This window comes from Myotis myotis, unplaced genomic scaffold (genome assembly GCF_014108235.1).
Source record: "Myotis myotis isolate mMyoMyo1 unplaced genomic scaffold, mMyoMyo1.p scaffold_m19_p_5, whole genome shotgun sequence".
NCBI lineage: Eukaryota > Metazoa > Chordata > Mammalia > Chiroptera > Vespertilionidae > Myotis > Myotis myotis.
In genome coordinates, this window is record NW_023416357.1 from 1256738 (window position 1) to 1283417 (window position 26680).

Here is a 26680-nt window from a genome sequence, read left to right on the forward strand (position 1 = left end):
AGTCTTCAGAACCAGCACACCTGGTGGCCCGTTCAAGACCATAACAGAGCACCCCCCGTCAGCCCCACAGGCAGCACCCCCTCAGGGCGGTCTCAGCGGGCCCCGGGCCCCACTGGGCTCAGCCTGCTCCAATGGGCTCAGCCCCTGCCTGGCAGCTCATAGGTGATGGTCACGGCCGATGCTCACAGACACTGTCTATGGGTCAATCCCAGCCACACACATGCCAACAGCAAACAAGGTTCACCCACCACAGGAGGGAGCACACGACCCACTGGGGGCACTCCTGCCTGCCTGGCTCAGGGGTCCAGGGAGACGGCACCCCTGGCTTCACGGGAAACCTACCCCCTGTACCCCCTGTATCTCCTGTACCCCTGTACCTCCTGTACCCCCTGTATCCCCTGTATCCCTGTACCCCCTGTGCCCCCTGTGCCCCCTGTACCTCCTGTGCCCCCTGTACCTCCTGTACCCCCATACCTCCTGTGCCCCCTGTACCTCCTGTACCCCCTGTACCTCCTGTACCCCCTGTACCTCCTGTACCCCCTGTATCCCCTGTATCCCTGTACCCCCTGTGCCCCCTGTACCTCCTGTGCCCCCTGTACCTCCTGTACCCCCTGTGCCCCCTGTACCTCCTGTGCCCCCGTACCTCCTGTACCCCCTGTGCCCCCTGTACCTCCTGCCCCTGAACCCCGTACCCATACCTCCTGTGCCCCCTGTACCTCCTGTACCCCCTGTACCTCCTGTACCCCCTGTATCCCCTGTGCCCACGATCAGAAACAACAAAGCAGTGTGCCACCTGCTAAGCACGTGTTTGCTTCTGGGGAGATGAAGGCAGGCCATTTGGATTCGGATGGTCACGGGCCCATCTGGGAGATTTGGAAGCCGAAACGCGGGGCTTCATGTGCCAGGCGGAGGAACTCGGCCCCCTGCGGCCCGATCCCGCCCCCCCGTCCTCCTGAAACCGCACTTTCCCTGCCCACGACGTCCCTCCAGGAGTCTCTGCCCCAACCAGGGGACGAGGACTCTGCGGAGCCACCAGCCTGACACACGACTCTCTGCAGAGGGGGAGCCTGTGTCCACCACAGCGAGCCTGTGACCACCAAGCCACCAGCTCACAGGGCTGCACAGTCACTGACTGCCAGTGGGGGCGTTTCTGTTCCGACAGGGGTGCGTGGGGTGCAGCTCTTGGAACCCACATGTGGCTGGGCTAGCAGGCTCCTCTCTCCCTTCAACCTTCCTTTGCTGCCCCACGAACCTCGCTGAGCAGTATCCTAAGAGGCCGCCCCCCTCCACCCCCCCCCCCCCCCCGCCCGGGCGGCCCAGACCCTGGGGCCCAGGCAGGCTGGAGACCTTGCTTCCCGGGGGGTAATGTTTTCTCCAGCACTCGCCTCTCCTGCCGCAGGGGGCCGTTCCCGCCGGCTCGGCTGTTTCCCTGGGCCCGCTGCCCCGTTTGGTGGTTTCCTGAGGCTCTGAGGACGCCAGGAGGTGAGGGAAGGGCTCGGATGGGCTCAGCCACTGGCCAGACAGGCGGTGATGGATGAGCCCTCTCGCGGTCCCAGGCGGCAGCTGCTAAGTGTTTCCAGCGTGAACAGCGCGGGAATGCCCAGCGGGGTCCCACTCCTCTGCGCTCTCTGCGCTGATCTTAAGGGACATTCCCGGCTGCAACGCCCCCTCTTTCTAGAAATCCAGCTACGCCCGAGACAAACCCAGACGTGTGTGGTTCGAACTGCCTTAGGGAAGCGTCAGAGGAGAGGGTGGGAAGGGGGGTCTTTGAAAACATCCCTTTCGAGCTGTTTCCCGCGGGAGCACTGGAAGGCAGGGTGGCCTTTCTCTTCCCCAGTGGCCTCCTGGCCGCTGGCTGTGGGGAAGCACCGCGCGTGGCTTCCTCCTGGAAGGAGCGGCCGACAGCCCTGCGCTGAGGAGGCCGGGCGGCTCGGTCCCCCTGCAGACGTCCTTGAGCCCCGGAGACGGAAGTGAGCGGGGTTTTCACTCCTCATGCAAAACAACCGTCTAAACATAATAGATGACATCAGCGAGGGCTTTTCAGTTCCTGGATGGCAGCGGCGAGCTAACCCGGCTTCATCCTGGGTTTCCAAACCGAAACGACAGCCTGGCAGGGACGCAGAGGCCGCTGCCTGAGGGGACCTGCCGGAGGCCGGGGCGACCAGCGCACCTAAAACCCGCACGTGGGCACGGGCTCGGCTCGGCTCAGCTCCCCTGGGCGCCAGCCAGGACCCCACCAGGAGGAGGAGGAGCCCAGCCCCCGGGAAGCATGCGGGCCTGCCTGCTGCTGCTGGCCACACTCCTGGTCCCCGCGCCCCTGGTCCCCGCGCCCCTGGTGCCCGCGCCCCCGGCCCGGAGCAGCGGGTACGCGGTGGACTGCCCGCAGCGCTGCGACGCCCCGTGCGCCAGCGGCCGGCGCTGCCCGAGGACGGTGCTGGACGACTGCGGCTGCTGCCGCGTCTGCGCGGCCGAGCGCGGGCACACCTGCTACCGCACCGTCGTGGGCATGGACGGCGCCAAGTGCGGCCCGGGCCTGAGGTGCCAGTTCTACAGCGAGGAGGATGCCTTCGGCGACGAGTACGGCATCTGCAAAGGTAAAGGGCCCCGGCTGCTCCCCGCCCGGAGCGTACGGGGCGAAGCCAGCTGGGAGGTGGGGGCCTCTTTGCCCGAGGACCCGAGGGGACAGGTGGGTGAGGGCCAGGCCAGGCAGGCATGTCACAGGGACAGGGAGCGGGAGACGGTGCTGCCTTCTTGGTGGGACCCTCGGGAGCCGGCAGGTAACCTCGCTGGGCGCCCGGTGCTCTCCTGCCGGCAGTGACTGCCAGGTGACATGGGTGCCCTCGGGGAGGGCTGCCCGGCCCCGCTTTAGGGACTCTGTGATTCTGAAAGGTCCCGGGACGGAGGGCATCTCTCAAGATGAGTGTTTCCGACGAACCCGATGCGCCCTGTGAGCCAGGGGTTTCCTCCCCTGACAGCACAGCTCCCCTTGGAGGAGGGGCCCCGAAGCAGGGAGCACCCCTCCTCCCACCTGGTTAGGGGCTCCGGTCGTCTGGGAAGATAGCAGGTGGAGTAAAACAGGCAGACATAACACCGGGAAAGAGAAGGCGGACTTCTGTAAGGATGAGGCTGACAGCCTCACAGCCTGACAGTAAGTGGTCAGGTTACCACGGCCGCTAAGGACGGGCCAAGCATTTGCAGAATTCTCCTCAAACGTCGTGGTTATGGCTTAAAATGTCTAACATGTTGAGAATCGGAAGAAGGACCTACGGGTCCCTCGTGTTCGCACCATTAAGAGCTGTTATTAAGAGGCACCAGATGCTGTCGCACGGCCATCAGTGTTGTAACACCAGGGAGCTTTAACGTTACTAAGGGGACGGGGAAATGTCTGGGAACGCTGACGTTTCATGTATTGGGTACAACTGTGTGCTTTTACGACTGGTAACCAGGCATCAGAACTGAGTCATTAATTCTCCTACCTCGTGGACAAATACTTTACAAATGAACCCCCGTTTAATCCGTAAAACATGCTACAGGCTAGGAAACTGCTCGGACTGTCGGGAGCGTTTTATTTGGGGCTTAGTTTAGGTGAAAGGTAGACGGGCGAGGACATCTTTTCTCAGCCACAGACAGTCCTCGCCGCAGGAAACTCGGGGGGCAGCGGCCAGCAGCCCTGCCGGGCGTCGGGGGGCAGACGGCGCCCGCCTTTCTCCTGGCAGCAGCCTCCTGTGCAGATGGTGTGAACGTGCCCTCGGACGGGCAGGGACTCAGGCTGCCAGGCACCGGGCCTCGAGCGCTCTCGTGCCCCCGAGTGGCCGAGTCGCTGTGGACGCGGTGCATCTTAGAGAGACGGGGGGGATGGCTCTTTGGCATCGCCCTCCAGGCACAGGCCTGTGTCACCAGAGCGCTCCTCCCTCTGCCGGAGCCGGAGCCTGTGAGCCCCCCAGGCTGGAGAGAGGCCCTCCCTCCGTGCGCTTGGCTGCAGGCAGCCCTGCCTCAGCCTCTTAGGGACCAGTGCTCACACGGACACTGCACGCACAGCGGCCTGTCAGATCCTTCTGAACACCCGTGTGTTTGGCGCTGTGTTGCCAGGTAACAGGCAGCCGCTGACACATGTCTGTTGAACACCCAGGACCTCTGCTCCGGGTTACACAGACGCGCACGGGGCTGTGGCTCAGGTTTCAGTTCCCAGCGTCACCAAGACCGCTGAGCCCAGCCGTGCTTCCCCGGGCGGCGTCTCAGCGCCCCCTGGAGGGCTCTCCGGCGCCCGGCTTGCAGCAGGGTCCCCGCACCTGACCCTGTGTGAGCCCTGCCTCTCCCACCTGCATCTCCCCCAGATCCATCCTGACACCTCCCTGCCCCTCCTCGGGGCGCAGCCTCCTCCTGTCTCTGCCGGGTGGGTGTGCGCTGACCAGGGGTCCCTGCACCAGGAGGCAGGCTCTGCCTGTCACGCGTGGCTGTGCTGGGGCCTTTGTCCCGTCAGAGCCACACGCCTTTCACATGGGAACTCGACCTCCCCGGCTCAGCCCCGCGCAGGGCCAGCACCCGAGGCGCCCCTCCGCCCGCAGTCCGTGGTTTCACGTTTGCTTATGGCTCTGTTTATTGGGTGGCGTTGTTCATGACAGCGTACAGTTCCCAGGGTACAGCTCTACAACCCATCGCCTGTACGTTGTGGTGTGTGTTCACCACCCCCCATCTCATCCCCTGCCATCACCATTCGCCTGCCTCGCCCTCCCCCTTCGCCCTCCCCCTTGCCCTCCCCCTCGCCCTCCCCCCTCGCCCTTCCCCCTCGCTTGTTCCTCTGCCCGCTGTTGCCTGTGGAGCTTCGGGTAGCTTTTTGCTGACTCCCTTCGCTCTTTCCCCCAGCCCCCAGCGCCCTCCCCATAGCCGCCAGGCTGTTCTGTTTCTCGGAGTCTGGGTCTACTCTGTTGGGTGGTTTATTTAGTTCACTGGCTCCCACACTTGTGACTGACAGTTCAGCGTCCCCAGTCTGCTTCCGAGGACGGGCTTTTACCCGGCAGCCCCGACTCCCGCGGTTTGCTCAGCTCCCAGGCGGTGCCCGCAGGCGTGGGGCGGGCGGTGCGGGAGCCCCTAACCTGCCCTCTGCCCGCAGACTGCCCCTTCGGCACCTTCGGGATGGACTGCAGGGAGACCTGCCGCTGTCCGCTGGGCGTGTGCGACAGGGTGACTGGCCGGTGTCTGCAGCACCCCTTCCTCCAGCATGTGGCCGCCAGGTCCTCCGACAGAGGCGCTCCCCGTGCAGGTGAGCCTGGGCCGGGGACGCGGGCGGGCGTTGCGCTGAGGGTCCGTGTTACCGAGGGGGAGTGGGTTGCTGCTGCTGTTTTTTTTTTAAAAGATCTTATTAATAATTTAGAAGATTATATAATTTCTCATAAAGTTTACCCAGCTTTTATGGAGGATAAACAAGATCAGTTACAACCCTCCCCCCCAAAAAACACGCCCCAAAACACACCTGTAATAAAAAGAAAAACCAACGAAGACAAGAAAGTTCTTGAAACTCTTCAGTGCCTGTCTGATGGACGTGCTACCCCTGGTCGGCAAACTGTGGCTCGTGAGCCACACGCGGTTCTTGGGCCCCTTGAGTGTGGCTCTTCCACAAAATACCACGTGCGGGCACACACGTACAGTGCGATTGAAACTTCGTGGCCCATGCGCAGAAGTCGGTATTTTGTGGAAGAGCCACACTCAAGGGGCCAAAGAGCCGCGTGTGGCTCGCAGTTTGCCGACCACTCTGCTAGACAAAGCCGCTCCTCCCAGCTCCCCTGCAAGGACTCAGGAAGTCGGGATACGGTCTAAGAGCCGAGAGGGAGCCCAGAAAACACGTTTCAGCCAAATGGAAGCATTTAGTGGCGTAACTCCGAGCGTGTTTTCTGTGGCCCTTGGAGAGGAGCAGAGAGGCGTCTGTGGCTGGAACTTGGGGATCGTCTCTGACCCTCGGCGCGGGAGGCGGTCCTCACAGGCCGCTCGCCAGCCCACGGCGTCTCTTACCGGGTCGTGGGAACACAGCCTGGGCCGCGCGCCCCGCACGGCTTGGTTTTCTTGTTGAATAAATGTCCGGTCCAGTCCAGCTTCGATGGAAAGTAGCTCATTTAAAACGACATGTAGCCACAGAAGTAGTATCAGTAACCTCCCCCCCCCCCGCCCTTGTATTTAAATACTTGACAATCCAAAGCCACTTTATTTAGGGTTTTTTCCTGGCCCTTTACAACTCAAATGAATTAGGATTAGAAATCGCTGGCAAATGGGCTGTTTCCCAGCTCCCCCTCCTCACACATGGGTGCAATTCAGCGCCTTACGATTAAGGGAAAATAATGAGCTTTTAATAATGACTATTTTTAAGTATGGCTATGCCCTTAAATATTAGTTTAAAATAAAAACCCTTCTTAACCTATTTGCTGAGTAACGGTGTGACTATCTGATGTGGAAATTTAGATCATTATTAACATTTCAGCTACTTGTGAATTGTCCCTATGGTCCTTGAAAAGCAGAACAGAAATTAAGACCTACATTTTTTTGTGTTGAGGTGGTGTTCACATCACATAAATTAACCGTTTTAAAGTGACGAGTTCCGTGGCATTTGGTCTATTCACAGTGCCGAGTGGCCACCACCTCGAAATGGTCCCAGAACATTGTTCTCAGCCCCCAATACACCCCCCCCTTCCTCACGTTCTCCGTCCACAGCCGCGGCTCTGCGCCCGAGAGGGGTTTGGGAGGTCTGATGTGTTTACTGCGGGGCTCGCACCCGCTGTGTGCGGCTCGCTGCCGAGCGCTTGTGCTGTTTATCTATTTGCTTTCTGAGAACCAGAGGCCAGAGAACCGGGGACACAGCGTCACACCCCTCTGCAGCGTGTAAGGTCGCACCTAAGCTTTTCCACCGAGAGAAACGAGCCCCTCGGGAGCCTCTGAGGTTGGGGATGGGCGTGGGGGATGCCGACAAGGGCCCCTCCCGGCGCCCACCTGTGTCCGCCCCGCACAGCGCGTCCCCCCACAGGGCGCGTGCAGGCTCCGCCCGCAGCCTCGCGAGTGTGGACACCGTGGCCGCTGTACCGACAGGCGCCTCGGGAGCATTCTGCAGGACGGAAGTGACATGACAGTCACACACTCTCCCCAAATCCGCTACCAGCTTCTCAGGAGACATGTACGAAGGAAGCATGTTCTGAGCCAAGGAGTTTCCTTGCAGAATTAGCGAAGGAGCTGGCCAGCGTGTAAGCTCGGGCGCCTCAGGCAGCTCAGGGCCGAGAAGGGGTCCCCTAACCGCCTGTGACTGGGCGCCCGGAGCCCGCAAGCAGCTGTGCCTTTCCTGGCGGGGCTTTCGGGGGCTCCCACGCTGCGGTTCCCAGGAGGGGGTTTGGGGCCAGGGTCCTGTCCGGGCTTCACGTCGCCTCTGCACAGGCTGTGTGGGCTCCGAGGGTCACCGCACAGGGGCCCCCCTCATTCCACCAGGTCGTCGCCTCGACTTCCTACCTGTTGGGTATAACACCCTTGGCAAGGGAGCTTCCTGGCTTCCTCTCCATCTCTCTCTCTCTCTCTCTCTCTCTCTCTCTCTCTCTCTCTCTCCCCCCTTCTCCCCCCCCAGACTGGAAATTCACAGCAACTTTTTGGGGCGCGGGAGGGGTGGCAGCGTCTGAGCTGGTCCGTGGCTCACACACGGCGCCTCCAGCTGCACGAACCTTCCAGGCTCCCGCTTCGCGCGTGCGCTGCTGCTGCCAACACCTGGCTCCCCTCAGAAGCAGGAAACCCCATCCGAGCGCATTCTAAGCATGACATGCTTTTCCCCGGAGAGGAGAGAGATCTGTCTTTGCAGACGTTCGCCCTTCCGTCCGCCGGGAGCCACACCAAGGGCCTCCTCCTCCAGGCCAGGAGCGCTGTTCGCACAGCCCTTGCCGACACGCACGTGTTCATTAAGCACCTGCTACGCTCCCGGCACTGGTGTGGCAACAGGCAGGACGCAGCCCTTGCCGTGGGCTGGTGGTCTGGCGGTGGAGTGAGGGGACACGGAAAGAAGGAGAAAAGACGCGGGCAGTGCACTGTGAGACGATGTCTCGGTGCCAGGTGGGAGGAGAGGCAGCTCAGGGGGAGGCGCGGGTCACAGGGAGTGGAGGGCAGAGCGCAGCCCTGCACGTGCTCAGGGTGTCACTCCTGACCCTGGAGGCCTAACGGTGCGTTTCTCCCGTTTCAGAGCCTGACGCCGGGTCTGGCGACGGCAACGCCGTGACGCAGGACCTCCGGAGCCAGCACGCCGCCCGCTCTCCCGGCACCAAGTGGTTAGAGCCCCGCTGACCCCGCGGGCGCTCCGAGCGAAGACTGTTTGAGTGAGCATCCGACCCCCAGCTGACACTTAGGAACCTCCGCTTGTAGCATAGGCCGTGTACCTTCTGGAGACCAAGCAGGACTCAGGGCGGGCCCAGAAGGAAGAGCAGGCTACTAACACCCGTGCAGCGCCGCCGACGGAACCCTTAGGCTTTGCCACATATTCCAATGCATGCAGCCGTGTCACATTCGCGTGTAGAGTAGTGCTGAAGGACCGGAACGCAGCCAGGCCACGCGGGCAGGTCAGCCGAGGAGACAGCCGCGGCCGAGTCACAGCGCGGCCACGTCCCTCGCCCGGACGCACGTGAACTCTGGGATGCACACCGACGTGTGTCAGGCGGAGGAAGGGCTCGGAGCAAGAGAAGATGGGGTGGGGGGTGGGGGGATGACAGGCGGGTCCTCCTTGTCACTGTATCCATAGAATGTCATTGAGCTTCTTTTCACTTTTGGAAAAACCGAAGCAGAACAGTCCCCGAGGGCTGGGGGCGGCTGCAGCGGGTGGAGTGGGCATGGCAGCCTCGGACGGGGCGCTCCCCGGGCTCAGGAGGCTCCCGGCGCCGGCTCTGGCCGGTGCGCTGGCAGGAAAGGCCGTTAGGCCGCACCCCAGACCGAGGGCCTGGGAAGTATGTGGCCCATTTGGGGGAGGTGTGATGGTCAATATTTATATGTTTTTGTACACGGTTGTTAGTACGAGATATCCCCCACACCGATATTTATCGCCCTCTTGGGAAAATGAACCTAATATTGTTTAAAATGCTTAGAACAAAGATCCAAGGCACGGGAAATTTTTATTAATAATTATAGCAATATTATAGTGAGAAAGCATAATAGGAACCTAGAAAATCGAGTTACTGGATTTACAAAATGTCACAAAATGAGCAACAGAGAGAATTTATTTAAAAGTAAGTGCAGGGACTCTGACAAGTTTTAAACTTAAAGTAGAAAATAGCTTTAAGGGAGGTTTGGAAAGGAGCCAGTTTCACAGGGAATGCCAGCTGTAAAGTCTAGTTCCTTTTGTGCTTTTCACCTTTAAATGCAGTTGATACACGGAATTATGAGCGCCCCTGGGAGGACCTGTGCGCCAACAGCGCTGTTTGCTGGAGTTCGTGGGGAAACATTTGCAGAAGCGTTTCATTTGGAGTAAAGACTTATTTAAGAACTATTTCAATATTTACCTATGTTTTATTCTCAAAGTTTGCCAACAAAGCCGTGAGTGTGTGTGTCGAACGGTCTTTGAATGTAAACGGAATAAGCTGTTAGAATTTGTTTTTTAAGGGACATGTTTATGATTGTTCAATAAAAAAGCAAGACGGTGTTCTGAGTCCATTTGTGATTTTGTTAAATCGTTAGAAGTTATTTAAATGGTTCGTCCAATGAACCAGAACTCTTTCATACACATGGAAGGGTGAGTTCCTCACCGGAATCTTCTGCTCCAGATAAGCAGCTGGGGTCAAAACCAGCGTATCTACTTCTTTGCCTCCCACTTTTTGTCTGCTTGTGCCTCACAGCTTCCTACCAACGATGTCCCGATGCATGAGCCCATTCTACAGAGGGGAACACAAAGGCGAAGGAGACTCTGTGGTGCTGGGAAGTGGGACGCGCCGAGGTAGGCGACCCTCGGTGCGCGTAAAGGACAGGCGGGCGCTGTTGAGGTTGGAGGGCTGCGCAGCGAGGAGCGCGGAGGTCCCCTCAGCCTGGCGGGCAAGCGATGGACGCGCTTTCAGGGAACTGACACAGCACGAAGACACTTTTTTCTGTATTAGGGGAAACACCCAGTTTGCCTGAATTAATCTCCCCCCGCCCTTTTAAAAAAATCCTCCCCTGAGGACACTTTTCCCATTGATTTTTAGACAGTGGAAGAGAGAGGGAAAGACAGAAACATCGATGTGAGGGAGACATATGGATTGGTTGCCTCCTGCATGCGCCCGACCAGGGCCGGGCCGGGGAGGAGCCTGCAACCGAGGTACATGCCCTTCACCGGAATCGAACCTGGGTCGGGACTCTTCGGTCCGCAGGCCGACGCTCTATCCACTGAGCCCAACAGGCAGGGCTCTTTGTCCTTTTTCTTGAGGTGGGAGAACGGTGTGAGTGAGCGACAGTCACACTCAGGCAAGAGGCAGAGTTATCACCAATAGGAGCGGAAAGCACCGGAAGTCTTGGCCTGCAGGCTGGGCAGTGCCGTTGCAGGATGTGCTCTCAAGGAGTGAGGTCACTGACAGATCTGCTGCCGTGGCCAGAGGCCTGGCCTCAGCCCAGTGCCCTGAGGGGTGGTGGGGACCGTGGGGCAGAAGCTAGACGAGGAGGGGTTGGCTTCTGCCCCCCGCATGGCACCCGCCACCTGTGAGACCTTGGGCAGTAAAGTCAAACCAAGGCGGGCTCACCTGTTCTCAGGGGCAGAGGAGTCTCCAGCTGCCCAGCTTCATGCCCGGGGCCCCGTGCCCTTCCCTCCGGGTGCTGGTGTCTGCCCGTCCCGAACGGCTCTGCAGTCTTCCGACTATTCTTCACAGCAGTGGTCTCCACATGTTTGGATTCTGCATGCTTTGATGGCAATATTTTTTGAGCATGTGATTTTAAACTAGATACACAGCATAGTCTTAATACAATATCTATAATAAAATAAAAGCACAATATGCTAATTAGACCAGACAGCCAAATGCCTTGCACGAATTTTGTGCACCGGGCCTCTAGTGCTCATCATAAAACACTCAAGCTAGGAACTTTTAAAAGCCATACAAGATAAATGTAAACAGTAGTTCTGAAATTTTTTTTCCTGAACCCCATGGATCAATCTGGGAAACACCAGAGAGCAAAGGAAAATGCCAAGGTCAGTGGTCTCCAATGAGGCCCAACTTCATTGATACTGAAGAGAAAGCAAGTGGGCATATATTCCATGTAATAAATACTTCTGCAATGAATGGGTGAATGCATGAGAGGAAGGATAAATGGGTAGATAGGTAGGTAAAGGGATGAATGAGAAGAGGGATGGACAGATGGGAAGAGGAATGGAGGGATAGATGGATGGACAGACAGATGGACGGACAGATGGATGGATGGGAAGAGGATGGATAGATGGATGGACAGACAGATGGACGGATGGATGGATGGATAGATGGATGGACAGACAGATGGATGGATGGATGGATGGATGGATGGGTAGATGGATGGACAGACAGATGGACAGACAGATGGGATGGATGGGCAGAGGGATGGATGGATGGATGGGAAGAGGATGGATAGATGGATGGATGGACAGATGGACGGACGGATGGATGGGGAGAGGATGGATGGATGGAAGAATGAAACAGGTGACAGGCCTCTGTCTCCCACAGAACAGCAGCTACTAAGGGGTCTTTCACCTGCCAGCTCCCTGTCCCCTTGACGGCTGCTTGTCCTGCCTCCTGGGACATGAGTGACTGAACACTGTGAGCATACGATCGAGTCAGTAAAGTGGACAAGTAGGTTGGCCAGGGGAGCTCTGCTCCCTCAGGCATTGGGGACACCCTCCCTTCCCCACCATCAAGGTGCAGACACCTTGCTTTACATGACTCCCTTCCCCCCAGTTGGAGAGCAGCTGTTTTCTAAAGTGACACCTTCATTGGGTTTCCCCCCAAACATTCACCTTCGTGTCCATGGAAACAATTGCCTCTTCGCATGGCTGGACACTGAGCGGCCTTGGTGAGCTTCTACTGCAGCCGCTGGCCGTGCAGGTGCACCCAGGGGGCTCCTCGCGCGTCTCCAGGGGCACCCGGAGGCAGTGGGTACCAGGTGACGGAGACGCGCCGTGATTTCAGCAGACGGTCACGGGGAGGCTGCCTGCGCGTCTCCACTGTATGGTGAGTGGAAACGCCTGCTGCAATGCCCTCTGAATAAGCTTCTTTTGGGAAAAAATACACAAATATAGAGATATTCATATTGGTGCTTATCTTGTTCTTTATATTTTTAGCTAGTTCCTGGAAACTTCAGTGAGTGTGACAATTGGGAAAAAAAAATAAAGCTCCCTCCATTTTTGAGCATTTACGTTGAAACACACGAAAACAAAGCAGCCGTTCGCTACATACATAGTGACGTGGGAACAGAACCCTGTATTTCAGTCGTTTTGAGATGGCCTTTGTCATCTGGGCACTTCGGTAGATATCGAAATAGGGTTCTAAACCAAGTAAACGTAGAGAATCGTGGTTTCCTTATAACCCCCAGGAAGGCTGCCAGGCACGGAGCACGCGTGGCACCTCTTCTGGAACAAATGCTTGGTCCCACGGAAGCCAGGGCAGGGAGTCCTCGGAAGGGAGGGAGGACGGTCCCTGCATCTAAGCTCACGCCTTACAATGCAGTGACCTCTGCTCCTGCCCAGGTGTGGAGCCCGAGCGGGCGGCCAGGCCACCAGCGCGTTGGATTTTTAAAAAATATATGTTTATTGATTTCAGAGAGGAAGGGAGAGGGAGAGAGAAAGAGAAACATCCATGATGAGAGAGAATCATGGATCGGCCGCCTCCTGCACACCCCACACTGGGCATCGAGCCTGCAACCCCGGGCAAGTGCCCCGACCGGGAATGGAACCGTGACCCCCTGGCTCCTAGGTGGACGCCCAGTGGCTGGCCACCAGGGTTTTAAGGCATTTCCTGACACCTGGGGAGTTGGCAAACATTTCCTGTGTTTGTTGCGTCTCGAGAAAACAGGAATGCACAGCGTGGAAGTGATTATTAAACACACGTCGGGGTGACCCCCACGTCGGCAGTTCCCAGGGTGAGGTTCATGCTCTTAAACCCGATCATCCCGTTTCTCTGAAGGGAGGGGGGTCACCGGCATAGCGATCGGCCGCCGACCGAGTGGTGGGAGGGACCCTGCGGCCGGGCTGCGCAGCGCGGTCAGGATGGTACCAGAAGCCCAAGGGCTGACCCTGAACAGCAGCTCACGGAGACAGGGAGCCACACGTGCCTGTGGATGGCTCTGTGCCCACGGCAGAGCTCCCCGTGTGAAAGACCCTCTGCTGACCTCAGGTCCCAGGAGAGGCCCCGCGAGCCTGTGTCGGTGGAGCCGGGATGCGCTCCCACGAGCTGGCTGGGCGGTGGCTCCGGGCGTCCCCTGTGCCGGGTGGGCGGCAGCTCCCGTGCGGAGCGGAAGGGCCTTTGCCCATGTTCTGTGCTGGAATTCTGTGTTGTCACTGAGTCTGACGTACGTATGCTCAGCTTTCCAACGATGGCAGGCAACGGAGGTGGTACCACGTGAGCAGCCTCACGCTTTTGGGATTTCAGGTGTCCGTCATGTGCTGCCAGGCTGGACCAGGGGAGCCTTGAACGTGTCCCGTTAAAGACGAATTCTTAAGGGCACCGGAGAGCGCCCCTAGCTCCTGGACGGGGCTGAGGCTGCCGTGAGAGGGACCGAGTGACCAGTGACAGTCAGTGAGCATCATCTGTCACCTCCCGCGCCCACCACAGAGATGACCGTTCCTACAGGACAAACAATGTTCTATTTCAGTCTGCAGCAGCCTGAGCCTGCGCTGGACACAGCACAATGCTGCCGGGCCGGGGCCTGCGGAGGGGGGGGGGGGGGGGGCAGGGGGCAGACGGGCACTTCCCCGCTATTTTTAGTGGCCGATTCCTGCCTTTTATTTTGGGACTTGGCCGCTTCCTTCGCGGCTTCCCCTCTGGCGCGTACCCCTCTTCCTTACATGGGGCCTGCGCCGCCTTTTCCCACCTTCGCAGGAAGCCCTGGAATGCGGCTCCGGAAGCGCCGCCGGCCTTGGCACCGCGGAGCCCGGGCTCGAAAACAACCGAGAAACTCAGGTCGCGGACGACTTTCTAGTATTTAGTGAATCGGACCCTCAGCCGGTCCCAGGCCAGCGATCGGCAGGCGCTGATCACCTTCTTCACTGACTCGTCTCGTGCCTGTAGACGCTGGGGGATTTGAACATGGACCGTGTCGTCGATAGATTTAGACGGGAGCAAAGCCCGGAGTAGAAAGTGGGAAGGAATCCAGCAGGTCCATTTGGGGCGAGTTCACCGTTGTCTCCATCAGTTAGGGGTCCCCAGGGGCAGAGCGAGGGGTGCGAGGGTACGTGTCTTTATACCGGCCGGCGTGGCTCCGTGGTTGAGCGTCGACCTATGAACCAGGAGTTCAGGGTTCGATTCCCAGTCAGGGCACAGGCCGGGTTGTGGGCTCGATCCCCAGGAGGGGCGTGCAGGAGGCAGCCCATCCATGATTCTCTCCCATCATTGATGCTTCTATCTCTCTCTCCCTCTCCCTTCCTCTCTGAAATCAGTAAAATATATTTAAAAAGTGAAAAAACACAAAGAGCCCAGAGAGACAGTGGGATGGACACAAACCCGAACCCACAGGTGCACGTGAACCGTGTGCACAAGTTTGTGCTTCTTTGGTTGCAAACAAAACAAAACAGTGAAAAACTTCCACCAGATGTAACTTATTAGTGGAATATGGGGGGCGGGGGGCCTCACAAAATGGAAAACAAAACCCTGCAGGAGTCCTTGGTTTGAGGTGTGGGAGCTGGGAGGTGCAGGCAGGGGGTTGGGGGGCACCTTGCTGGGAGGTGCAGGCAGGGGGTGGGGGGCACCTTGCTGGGAGGTGCAGGTGGTGGGCCAGGGGCGGGCACTGTGCTGGGAGGTGCGGCTGGGTGGAGGCGGCGGTTGTTTGCTCCCAGCTCCCCATCTCCACGCCTCTGAACCCCTTCTCTGGGGGTTCCTCTCCTCTGACATTGCAGCCCATTCCAGCGAACAGCTCAGCTGTGACAAGGCCTTCCTGTGTGGGAGGGTCACCTTCGGATGCAGCCACAGCCACCAGAGCCACCAGAGCCACCAGAACCCGGTCTGGCTCCTGGGAGGCTGGTCCCCGCGGGCGGCACCGCTTTGGGAAGAGCCGGGCCGGGTGAGATGACAGGCCAGACAACCGGGGGGCAGGGGCTGGGCCAGAAGGAGGGCCTTGGGGAAGCAAGACCCCCAGGCGAGGTAGGAAGTGGGGTCCACTCTGCCGCCTGTGTCCTTGGTGCTGTGGGAAGAAGTGAGCTCCACGCTCCCAGGTTGTGGGAAAAGTTTTCCCCCAGTGACTCGAAAACACGGGCTTGTTATTCTGAAAAAGCCGGCACGTCCTCATTCCACACAAACAATGTGACAGGCCTGGGGCCCGGCCAAGGTTTTCTAAGAATAGAACTCACTCAGCCGGGGGGAGTTGGAAACCCTGGGTTCGCAGGGCAACCCCACTGTGGCTCCCACAAAGGAAAACACCGCCTGCTCCTCCGGGGGAGCCGGGGCCCCTGTCCTGCACGGCCTGGACCTGGGCGTCGCGGTAGCACGACTGGCTGTCCCGCACCTGAAGGGGCTCTGGCCCGGGCCGCGGAGGGCGTTTGTTGTGGAGCTGACTTTGCAGAAATAAGACAGCACACGTGACCGCGATGCCCGGGCAGGCTCTGTGGGCACACGTGGCCGCGATGCCCGGGCAGGCTCTGTGGGCACACGTGGCCGCGATGCCCGGGCAGGCTCTGTGGGCACACGTGGCCGCGATGCCCGGGCAGGCTCTGTGGGCACATGTGGCCGCAATGCCTGGGCAGCGCTGCGGCTGGACAGGCTGGGCCTCCAGTCTGGCCGGCACAGGACTCTGCAGACTCCAGGCTCCTGCTAAGCTCGCTTGAGGACAAGGGACAGTGTGGGGAGCGGCTACTGAGTTTGGGCAGGTTCAAGCCTGGGACTGATCACAGGACACGATCCTCTCGTGGCAAAGCCACGTGCAGGTCCCAGCACAACTACAGCCAAAGGCTCTGGCTGTGAGCTTGACCTTATGGTCCGAACCTGTGGGCCCACGTGGCTGAGTGATGTGGGCTGCGGAGGGGCAGCAAGTAAACAAAGCTCGATCAGGTGCACGTGACTGAGTGGATTCGAAACCCGAGGGAACGTTGTAAACATCTTGACCCGCCCTCGCTTTGCCTCGTGGGATCGGCTATGAAATAAAGACGCGGCTTGCAGGCCGTGGCGCTGTTGCTAGCTCTCCATCAGCGAGGACAGCGTCCCATCCAGCCCCAGCTTCCTGCTCTTGTCTGTCTTTTCTCATCCTTCACTGCCCGCCGCGCCGCCTCAGGCTCACCCATGGCCGTGCGGCCCGCACAGGACAGAAGCCAGTCAAAGGGGCTTAGGTTAAAAGAAGAGGCGGTGGCTGAGCTGAGGGCGTAAAACTCCCCGTGGGCCTGGCCCGGGGCGTGGGGGGCCTCTGGACAGAGACAGCGCTCCTCCTCCCGCCGCGGTCGGTGGTCCTGCGACTTTGCTTCTCATCTCATATGACTTTTCTTTTTTTAAAATATATGTTTATTGATTTCAGAGAGGAAGGGAGAGGGAGAGAGAGACACCAACGATGAGAGGGAATCATGGGTCGGCTGCCTCCTGCACGACCCACAAGGGGATCGAGCCTGCAACCCAGGCAGGTGCCCTGATTGGAAATCGGACCTTGACCTCCTGGTTCATAGGTCGACACTCAACAACGAGCCACACCGGCCGGGCTTGTTGACTCTTCACGCTGGGGCCACTCTCCCGCTGCCGCTGGCTTCTCCGGCTTAACGATGATTCTGTTATTGATGATGAGAACATAATACCAAGAGCAGCGGGCCCCGAGCGAGCGTTTATTCTGCACCAGAGCTGCTCTGAGAGCTTTACCTGCGGTAGTTTGTTTGGTCCTCACGCAGCCCCACGAGGCGCCCCGGCTGCGCACCCATTTTCCAGGTGAGCACACTGAGGACCACACAGCTCGTGGTGGCAGAGCCGGGCCTCACACGCAGGCAGGGGCTTTGGGCTCCTCCATCGCTTTGGCCGACACGAGGCATTGCCACCTGTGGGCAGTGATTCCTCCCCCAGCTCTGCTGAGCCTTTGTTCCTGGAGTCCCACCGTCTCTGGAGGTCAGTGTCAGTGCTGGAGAGAAGAGCCCAGATCGGTCGCAGGCCAACCAGCTCCTCCGTAGACAATATGTCTATCCCAGCTCGCTCCCCGTGCAGCCAGGTTCTGCGGTGGCGAGTGACAGGGACCCAGGGGGACACCACGCGGTGAGAAAGGGGCGCACTGGCTCTCCTCACTGTGGGCCTTGCTGGCTTCAGGTCTGGCTTACTCCAGGGGCTACACGTACATCACCAGGGTCTCCCTCCCTCCCCCCATCTCGGGAGCAGGGGTTGGGGCTGCCCATCGGGCCCTGTGACAGCGCAACTTTCTCTGCAGCTACTGCCGAAAAGTCCCCGCAGTGCCCTGGCCAATGGGAGACAGGACCTTCCCAAGGAAAGAAAGGTTTGGGCGCCAAAGGAAGACGGAAAAGTGGTGGCATGCAGCCCCCATTCCTTCCGACCTCAGACCCCGGCTCCACAGGGACCCTCCCCCGCCCCCCCCTCTGCTGGGCTCTCCCAGCACCGAGTGCCCTGCGGCCTCTGAGGCGGCAGTTCCCACCCGCTAGGCGCGCAGCGGCCGCTCCGTGGCCCCGCGAACACGGGGGCTGAGCTCACTCTCCGTCGCCATCACCTCCGGGGAGCAGGCCGTGCTCGGCCAGCCAGGAGCCCAGTGAGCACCGGACATTCAGGGCTCAGGGCTTCTTGCTCCGTCGGGGAAACTGGGCGTGGCCAAGCGCCCTCCCTCCTGGGCGCTGCTCTTCATCGTGCGTTTGGCGAGTGCAGCCTTGGACGACGGGCAAAGAGCAGGAAGCCGCCGCCAGGACTCCGGCCCTCCGTCCAGGGGCAGCCGGTGGGACTCGGCTGTTCTTCCCGACTCTCTTCTGAGACCCGGGTCCACCTCACTGGGCAGCTGTGCCAACCGCCCCCCTCATCCCCCACCCGGAGGTGGGCTCACACCCAGGGGGCGGCTATGGCTGGTCCTCCAGGCAGGGCCTGGCTGTTGCTGCGGGTGGCGGAGAGGGTGGAGCCAGCCACCTCCGAGCTCACATGCCCTGTCCCCACGCCTGTCCCCACGCCGGAGGCTGGCCACCTCCAGGGCCCTGACCCCCGGCTGTGCCAGGAGGAAGCAGGGAGCGTGGCCCGGGTCTCCTCATTGTCTGCTCTCCTCAGGGTCAGGGGACGCGGGTCTGACCCCAGAGCTGGCCATCTGCAGACAGTCGTCCTGGAGGTCGGGGGGCGGGGAGGGGTGAGGAGCCTGCTAATGCCAGAGCACCGACAGGCAACAGGGTGCTCGAGGAGGGGGTCAGGCAGATGGACCAGCCCAGGGAGCCCCCTGTGTGCTGCCCAGAGGCCCCACAGGAAGGAGGACTCGCCGGCCCACAGCTGAGAGCTCTCGGCAGGCAAATGCCCTCATCTGTCAGGGCCGCCTCCGCCACAGACAGGCTCTCAGGGGGTCGCCTGCGTCCACAGACTCACCACTTGGGGACCCAAAGGCCCAGGCCCCTCGCCGCATTGTGGGACAGCTCTGCCAGCTCCCAAACTCCCGGGGAGACGGCGTCACAACTCGGCTTCTCTTTCTTGTCTGATCCAGCCCCCAACCCTCCCCTCCCCTGTCTTCTCCTCCCCTCCCCTCCCTCCCACAGGGGCTGCCCCGGAGCCTCCCCAGTGAGCCCCCTGCAGTTCATCTCCATCTCTCATCGGCTTCTCGGGGAACTCCAGCCGTGACAAGCACCCAGCTAGGGGCTCATGGGGTTCCACAGTCTAGGTTTGCTCCCCAAACTGTAGCCAGAGGGGCTGCCACGGCTGCGGGTTTCTGATCTGTTGCCCCGAGTGGGTGTCCTTTTTGGGGCTCCTCTGCCTGGAGGGAGCCTGTGGGTGACTCCCCAGCTGGGAGGGACTACCTGGTCCCTCAGCTGCCTGTCAACCCAGCTCCATAGGGCCAGGGTGCAGGCCCATGACTTAATCTGGATAAACTATAAAAAAGACAAAAATATCTCTGGGGAAAAAATCAAGGAGGAAGTGAAATAGTGTGTCTTGAATTTGAGGAAAAAAAATAACCTCAAAGGAAATTCCACGGTGGTGCATCAGAGCCCGGGGCCTGGGACCTCATTAATCTTCAGGAAAAAATGCAAAACGGAAGTCGCTGCTCAGATTGAGGGCAGCTCCGCGGGGCAGGAGATGCCGAGGGTCCGTGGCTATTTGCTATTTAGGCACAAACCAAACCTCTGGGCGTGGTGTGTGCCCCGGGCACTGCGACCGCTCACCACTGTCCCCACAGAGCGGCAGACGGGCGGGAACCAGAGAAGAGGCCTCGCAGCTCCACCAGGACCACTTGGATTTAATCTTAGGCCGAGTCACAGGGGCTCCAGCGGGAGCGTCCACACAGCCCACACGGGAGAGAGAAGCCTTTGCGGGAGGACTCGGGGCCGGGAGAGTGGCTCGAAGAGTCGCCCTGAGTTACTTGGCTGCATCACCGTCCTGCACAGAACGGGAGCCCCACATGGACAGGAGAGGGCATCCTGTGCCCTGATAAGCCGGGTCCCACCTTTCACAGACGTTAGAAGAGCAATAAGGGCTTCGTCATGAATGAACGAATGAATGAATGAATGAATGAATGAATGAATGAATGAATGAACCCAGCCCTACTGATCAACCCAGGTCCTATTGTAACTGGACAATCAATGGGTCTGGGCTGCCTGTCCCTCCCTGGGCCAATGAAGCAGAGACAGGGCTGAGTCCTGTGTGAGCGTTCACCCCAGTCCTGCCGGGAGCAGGGAGAGCAGCAGGCCACCCACACACGTCTGCTCTGCGCCCATCAGCCAGCTGCTTGTATTGGGCAGAAGGACAAAGACTACATGGGAAGTGGGCAAAGGGTGTGCCAAACGGGCAGTTCACAGGCAATGGGGGCTGGAGACCTGCAAACACCTGCAGGTATGCAAAGGCGGGGGGTCTTCAAAGCGCTGGCGATGTGCAAAGAGCTGGCGGCTCTGGTTTCTGCAACAGGTTGCTCACCTCTCCATGGTAACAGGCAGCTCCCCGATGGGGAGGACGGGCTGCACTTCCAGGCGAGCTCCCAGGCCCCACGTGCACCTCCCAGCCAGGTGAGAACGTGCCTTCACGGTTAACAGCATTTAACATTTGTTACAATCATAGCTGGTCCCCCCTCTTCTACCTCTACCCCATCAATTTCACAAAGTGCCCCCCACAACCCCCCGACTTATTCACCCCACACACTTATCAGCTGCCTTCAGACACCAGAGCCTGATGCGCGCACGCAAGCTCCCGGGAGAAGGACCAGCTGTTGGCAGAGAGGGCGACACGGCAGCCCAGCTCTGAGGTGAGGTGAGGTGTGCCCACGGCGCCGAGGGACTCGGGAGGCCTCTCAGAGGAGAAGGAGGCGGGTCAGGAACAACGCAGGTCCAGGCGTCTGAGGCGTGGAGGTATGTGCGACCAGGGCCCCTGCGGGCAGTTTTAAATAAATCTACATGACACTCGGCCGGGGAGGGTGGGATTGGAGAAGCTGCAGAGGCAGCCCCAGCCGGCTGTGCAGGTCCTCAGTGCAGTGCCCAGGGGCTGGCTTCCTCCCGCGGACAAGCGGGAGCCACGCACGGTTCTGTGCCCGCGTGCAGGGCATGGGCCCCACTCTGCGTGCGTGCACTGGCGTGCTGGACTCGGTGAGCCGGGGAAGGCCCTCTTAGCTTTCCAGGGAGAGGCCCGGATGAACCGAGCAGCAGGGGGAGTGCTCCGGGCGCGACAGGCGAGCGGCCAGGCTGCGTGTTCGTGGTGGGCCGAGCTCACAGCCGCACCCGGACACACAATACCCTTACCTTCCGTACAGAGACCTCTCAGCCCTCCAGGCTCTGACTGCCACCCGGCGCGGGTCCTCACCCAGGCTGAGATGGGCCGGGGCAGCGATGTGCCCAACTTCTCGGTGGAGAGTTCAAGGGCACATCTAACACTGAGAAACGAACCCACGGGGATGTGCAGGGCCTGGAGGAGGTGTGTGTCGGGGGAGCTTGGCGACGGCAGACTTGCCCGTTGCTCACACTCGGGCTGGTCACTGCAGCCCGTGTCACCTTTCACCACATGTGGTCAGAGCGGTGCCCAGGCGCCTGTAGCAGGTCCCAGGAGGGGGAGGGGGGCGATGCCTCATGGGCTGCAGGGAGGGGAGCGGGGATCCTGGGAAGACACATTCTTCACGAGGAAGAAACCCGTGCCAGGGGCTCCCGCGTCGGCCGGGAGGTTAGAGTTTGCTGTGTTGGCACGTGGTGCGGTGCAAGCGCGAGGGCAAGCCAAGTGGAAAGAACGTGAACTTGCAGATATGGTTGGGATGAGACATTAGGACAGACTCTCACGTGACTGTGAGAACTTTTTAAAAAAACCTAGATGGAGTGTTTGCCAGTGAAATGACTGCGTGTGAAGATGTTTGGCCGCAGACTTGCAGACAGACGTGCGTGAATGTCCTTCCCTGCGGGTGGAACGGAGGCTGCGGCAGGTGTTTCTGCGGCGCGCCAACCCGCGTTCACTTCGCACGGAGCCCAGCCCAGCGTTAGCCCGTACGGAGGGCTTCGCCAGGACACGGTTTTATTGTATTTTATGTTGGCTGTTTGTTATTTTGAAAATGAAACATATTTATAACTTAATATTCAAGAAGGAAAATTGTTGTAAGACCACATTGTCACCAACATTTTCAGTATGTGTCCAGAGATAAAAACTTTCACAAAAGAAAGAAAAACAAATTAGAAATTTAAATTTCAAAGTTATTGTTTACAAGGTAAAGAGTTCTCGTTTTTTTTTGCAGTGGAGCTAAGATTTAAAAGGGATGCCACTCTAAAAAGAGAAATACATTTTTATTTTCATTCTTGAATATAAAATAAAAGACTTCTGTCCCAACAGCTCAACCAGTTCATGTGGAAGGAAGCCCTCCTGTGCAAACACCAACACTGAGGAGCTCAGGAAGGCGCGGCCAGACTGAACGCAGGACCAGCCCCTCAGGACCCGCCGCATAAACGGGGCCCCTGCACGTGGGGGGCCGGGCGGGAGCCAGGAGCCTGCTGAGCCGGACCAGAGCTGGGGCGGCGCTGGAGGGTCAGCTGCTGTGAGGACCGAAGTGCACAAACGCATTGTGAACCCGGGGGCAGGCACCAGCCCCACTGAAATGAAGAGTAAGGTGGGGCTTGCAGACGGGAAAGGAGGCTGAACCCTCGGCCGGAACCCCTGGTTTCAGGACCGTCTGCAGCAGGATCACCTGCATGTACCCTCAGCAGGTGCGCATCTCTCCCAGCGCCAGCCCGACCTCCAGCTTCTGGCAGGGCCAGCAGCACCTGCGGAGTCAAATTCAAAGGGGTTTATAGGGAAGGGAGCATGGAGGAGGGAGACACAGAGACCCCCTCCCCAAATATCCAACGAAAGCCCTAAAACATCCCACTCAAAAATGCGCCTGCAACCAGCAGTCCAAAATGCATGCTGTAAAAGACATCCAATAAAATCCATGATGGGATATCAATTTTCTAAAAATGAGATGGTTTTTATAAAACCTGAGGACCTAAACAGGACCTAAAATTTAAATTTTACACAGAAATACACACATGCAAACAGAACAGGAAGAAATGTGTTAAGAATAAAAGGTTAAGAGAACCAGCTAGGATGCAATTACGAAGTAAAACATCCAGTAAGTGAAGTAAACCTGGGCTGGATATGAAGACAGTTAAGAACTCGTGCAAGGTCCGGAGCAACCCGGCCGTAATGAAACGGAGGGCGACCCACAGAGCCCTCTCTGAGCAGTGAAGAGCTCTCGTCGGAGGCCCTGGCTTGCCCTCCTTTGCCTTCTAGAGGGAGAGGTCCAGGAGAACTGCCAGAAACAGTAAATAAAGAGACAAACGCTGAATCCGAGAACAGGAGCTCTCCGACTGAAAACGCGCTTCAACGGGTGAAAATAAAAATCAGTAAGTCTACCCTGAGCTACAGCCTCGTCAAACGGTAGAACAGTAGCAATGAGCAGAGAAAATATTTACCGTTTCCAGAGTGAAAAGGAAGAAGAGCAGTTGGTACAGTCCTTGGCCTCTTACTGCAACAGTAGGTGCTTCTAGAAACGGGACTGAGGTGGTCCGTGTTGCGGGGAAAACGACGACCAACAGGAAAGTTTATATTCAGGTAAACTCTCATTCAGGGAGGAGGGCGAAAGAACGGCAGCTTCTGACGTTCAGGACTACAGAGCTTCACCATCCGCAGGTCTTCAGTGATGCCATGTTTACTTCAACAAAAAGAAAATGAACCCCCCGTACAATCTACACATGGAATTAAAGACACGATGAGCACAGAAGTAGGTTTTTTAAAAGTTGGCAAATTTGATTAAAAATAGACACGAACACGATCAGTGAGTGTACGTGTGTTCTTAAAAAGCTAAAGTAAATGTTGGCGCTATTGCAATGGGAGGTAAAGCGTAGTTAAAACATGCTCCGATATTTGCTTCAGAAGGAGGACAGAAAACGCCAGGCTTGGTAAGAAAATCCAGTTCGTTTTAAAAACATGCATTCCTAAGAGTAACCAAAAAACAAAACTAGAGCCGGTAACTTCAAAACTGGCTGAGAGAAAAAGAGAATGAATAGAGGAAATACAGCATTCTCTTTTAAGTTGTTTCTGACTTCTGTTGAATTTATGAGAACAAAAAAATTTTTTTTTAATAGTGGAAGAAATAAATTCAAATATATTAGTAAGATTAATAAATATAAGCGGATTCCCTGCCCCATGATGAAAAAATGGAGGTGATGACACCGGGTGAGAAAAAGCCAGAATCGATCAGCTCTAAATCAAAAGGACGTGAAAAGCTTGAAAGTAAAGGAACGAAAAAACCGCCTAAAGCGACCATGGACAGGGACACTGCCTACCATCCACTTGGGGCGATTTCACACTTTAAAGCAGTGGTTCTCAACCTTCCTAATGCCGCGGCCCCTTAATACGTTCCTCATGTGGTGGTGACCCCCAACCATAAATTTTATTTCTGTTGCTACTTCATAACTGTAATTTTGCTGCTGTTATGAATCGTCATGTAAATAAATATCTGATATGCAGGATGTATTTTCATTGTTACAAATTGAACATAATTAAAGCATAGTGATTAATCACAAAAACAATATGTAATTATATATGTGTTTTCTGATGGTCTTAGGCGACCCCTGTGAAAGGGTCGTTGGACCCCCAAAGGGGTCGGGACCCACAGGTTGAGAACCGCTGCTTTAAAGAGCCGAAGGCGCCTCCGCAGTCCCCTCTGCTCCACGGGGGGGTAGTTCCGTCCCACTGGGGCTGGTCTGCACCTGCGCGGAGCCAGCACACCCACGCGGTGTGGAGGCCGGGGTGCGGGGAGGCCGGGTGCGGCCTGCTGTTTGGTGGGCGCGGGGGATGGGGCGTCTGCAATACTGTCACCATAAGAAAAAACTTAAAAAAGGAGGAAATGAGCTATGACAAGTCCCGTATACGGTCGTGTGTGTGTGTGTGTGTGTGTGTGTGTGTGTGTGCGCGCGCGCGCGCACAGCCACACCTTTTTGTACAGAAGCGCTTGCACACACGTAACGCCCTCACTGCGTGCGGCTGCTGAACGTTCACCGACAGGCTTTCTGGGGGGAAAGGCTCCGCCGCGGTGCCCGCTGATGCCGCGGCCTAAATGCTCCCTGATCTCAGGCTGGAAACCCGTGTCGCCGGGCAGTGGCGGGAGGTACGGATCCCTTTCCTGCGCCCGTGGGCGCTGCCGGCGGCACACAGTCACATATGCACATACATGTGTGCGACTGTATTTTTATCACTGTATTCATATACTATTTTAAATAATGTGACAACTCATATTCATGCTTTTCCCAGCACTTCAAGGGCACTGGATATGACCTTTGACCTTTACGACCGCACAATGACCCTGGAGGACCCACCCACTTCCGCTTGGACTTCCGACTTCCGCTCAGGACCGTTCCTGGCGCATGTGCAGCAGCGGCCGTCCCGGAGGTGGGGGGCGGCAGGTGGCTGGCGCATGCGCAGAGACTGTCCTGCCCGGGCGCTGAGGGCAGCGGGTTCCGGCGCGTGCGCAGCGGCTCTGCCGTCCGGTGGTGAGGGCGGCAGGTCCGGCGACGGCGAGGGCGAGGGCGGCGGATCCGCAGGCCTGGCCTGGAGTCGAGGTGAGGAACCCGAGCAGACCACCCACCACCCGGTCCTGTAACTGTCCCGAAGGCGCCGCCGCCCTTCCCGTTCCGCCCGCGGCCCACGCCGTCCCTGCGCCGAAGGCCGCCGCCATGCCTCGCGGTCGGAAGAGTAAGCTTCGCGCGCGCGAGAGGCGCCAACGCGCCCGCGCCGAGGCCCGAGCCCGGGGCGCCCAGGCCGCCGAGGGGGCGGTCGCGGGCGCCGTGTCCGTGTCGGGGGACGCGCCCCCGGGACCCCCGAGCGGCGCGGCGGCGGCGGCGAGAGCCCGAGGCCCGGCCCCGAAGAGCAAGACGTACCCGTGGGCGGCGGCGGCCGAGGGCGCGGGCCCCGACCTGCTGGCGCAGAAGGCGGCGCTGCTGGTGGAGTTCCTGCTGTACCAGTACAAGACGAAGGAGCCCATCCGCCGCGGCGACATGCTGCGCGTGGTGCACAAGCGCTACCGCAAGGACTTCCCCGACATCCTGGCGCGCGCGCAGGAGCGCCTGCAGCTGCTGTTCGGCCTGGAGCTGCAGGAGGCCAAGCCGCACGGCAGCGCCTACCTCCTGGTGGACCCGCGCGGCGGCGGCGGCGGCGGCGGCGGCGCGGGCCCGGGCGGCGCGGGCGGCGGGCGCTTCCCGCGCAGGGGCATCCTCATGCCGCTGCTGAGCGTCATCTTCCTGAACGGCAACTGCGCGTCCGAGGAGGAGATCTGGGCCTTCCTGGGCACCATGGGCGTCTACGACGGCAAGAGCGACTTCGTGTTCGGGGAGCCGCGCCAGCTCATCACGCGGGACCTGGTGCAGGAGCGCTACCTGGTGTACCGGCAGGTGCCGCTCAGCGAGCCCCCGCGCTTCGAGTTCCGGTGGGGCCCGCGCGCGCAGGCCGAGACGAGCAAGATGAAGGTGCTGGAGTTCCTGGCGCGGCTCAACGACACGGTGCCCGCCGCCTTCGCGCCGCACTACGAGGAGGCCCTGCGCGAGGAGGAGGAGCGCGTCCGCGGCCCGCCCCGGGCTCCCCGCGCCCCCCGGGCCGCGCTCCCGGCCGCCAAGCGCCAGGGGGCCGCCCCCTGCCGGTACCCGCACCCTGAGTGACCCGCCGCGCCCTCCCCGCCCGAAGGCCCGCTGGCCGAGCGATGGCGGCCGAGGCCCTGGCTGGCGCTGAAGAAGGAGATGGCGTCGCCCACGTAGGACTTTAGCTCCCCCCCCCCCAGTGAGAGACGGACAGACCGGCGGCGGTGTCAGCGCACGCGCTGTTTCTCTCTCAGTGTTGACACGTTTTAATTTGGTTTTCACCGTCTTTGTTAAAGGTCACGTGTAGACGAAAAT

The 26680-nt window shown here is 59.1% G+C and overlaps 2 protein-coding genes across 3 annotated transcripts; both read left to right on the plus strand.

Annotated features, from left to right (window-relative positions):
- Positions 1-1774: 1774 nt before the first annotated feature.
- On the plus strand, positions 1775-9643 carry ESM1 (endothelial cell specific molecule 1). 2 transcript variants are annotated; one of them, XM_036311070.1, is made up of 4 exons: positions 1775-2594; positions 5111-5260; positions 8198-8330; positions 9368-9643. In XM_036311070.1, the coding sequence occupies exons 1-3, from the start codon at positions 2021-2023 to the stop codon at positions 8296-8298; spliced, it is 825 nt and encodes a 274-aa protein (XP_036166963.1). In that variant the 5' UTR covers positions 1775-2020; the 3' UTR covers positions 8299-8330; positions 9368-9643. The 2 variants fall into 2 exon arrangements, with proteins under 2 accessions (XP_036166963.1, XP_036166962.1); XM_036311069.1 differs by having other exon boundaries at positions 8198-9643.
- Positions 9644-25468: 15825 nt separating this feature from the next.
- On the plus strand, positions 25469-26446 carry LOC118655923 (melanoma-associated antigen B4-like). The gene has a single exon (XM_036308500.1). The coding sequence runs from the start codon at positions 25469-25471 to the stop codon at positions 26444-26446; it is 978 nt and encodes a 325-aa protein (XP_036164393.1).
- The last annotated feature ends 234 nt before the right edge of the window (positions 26447-26680 follow it).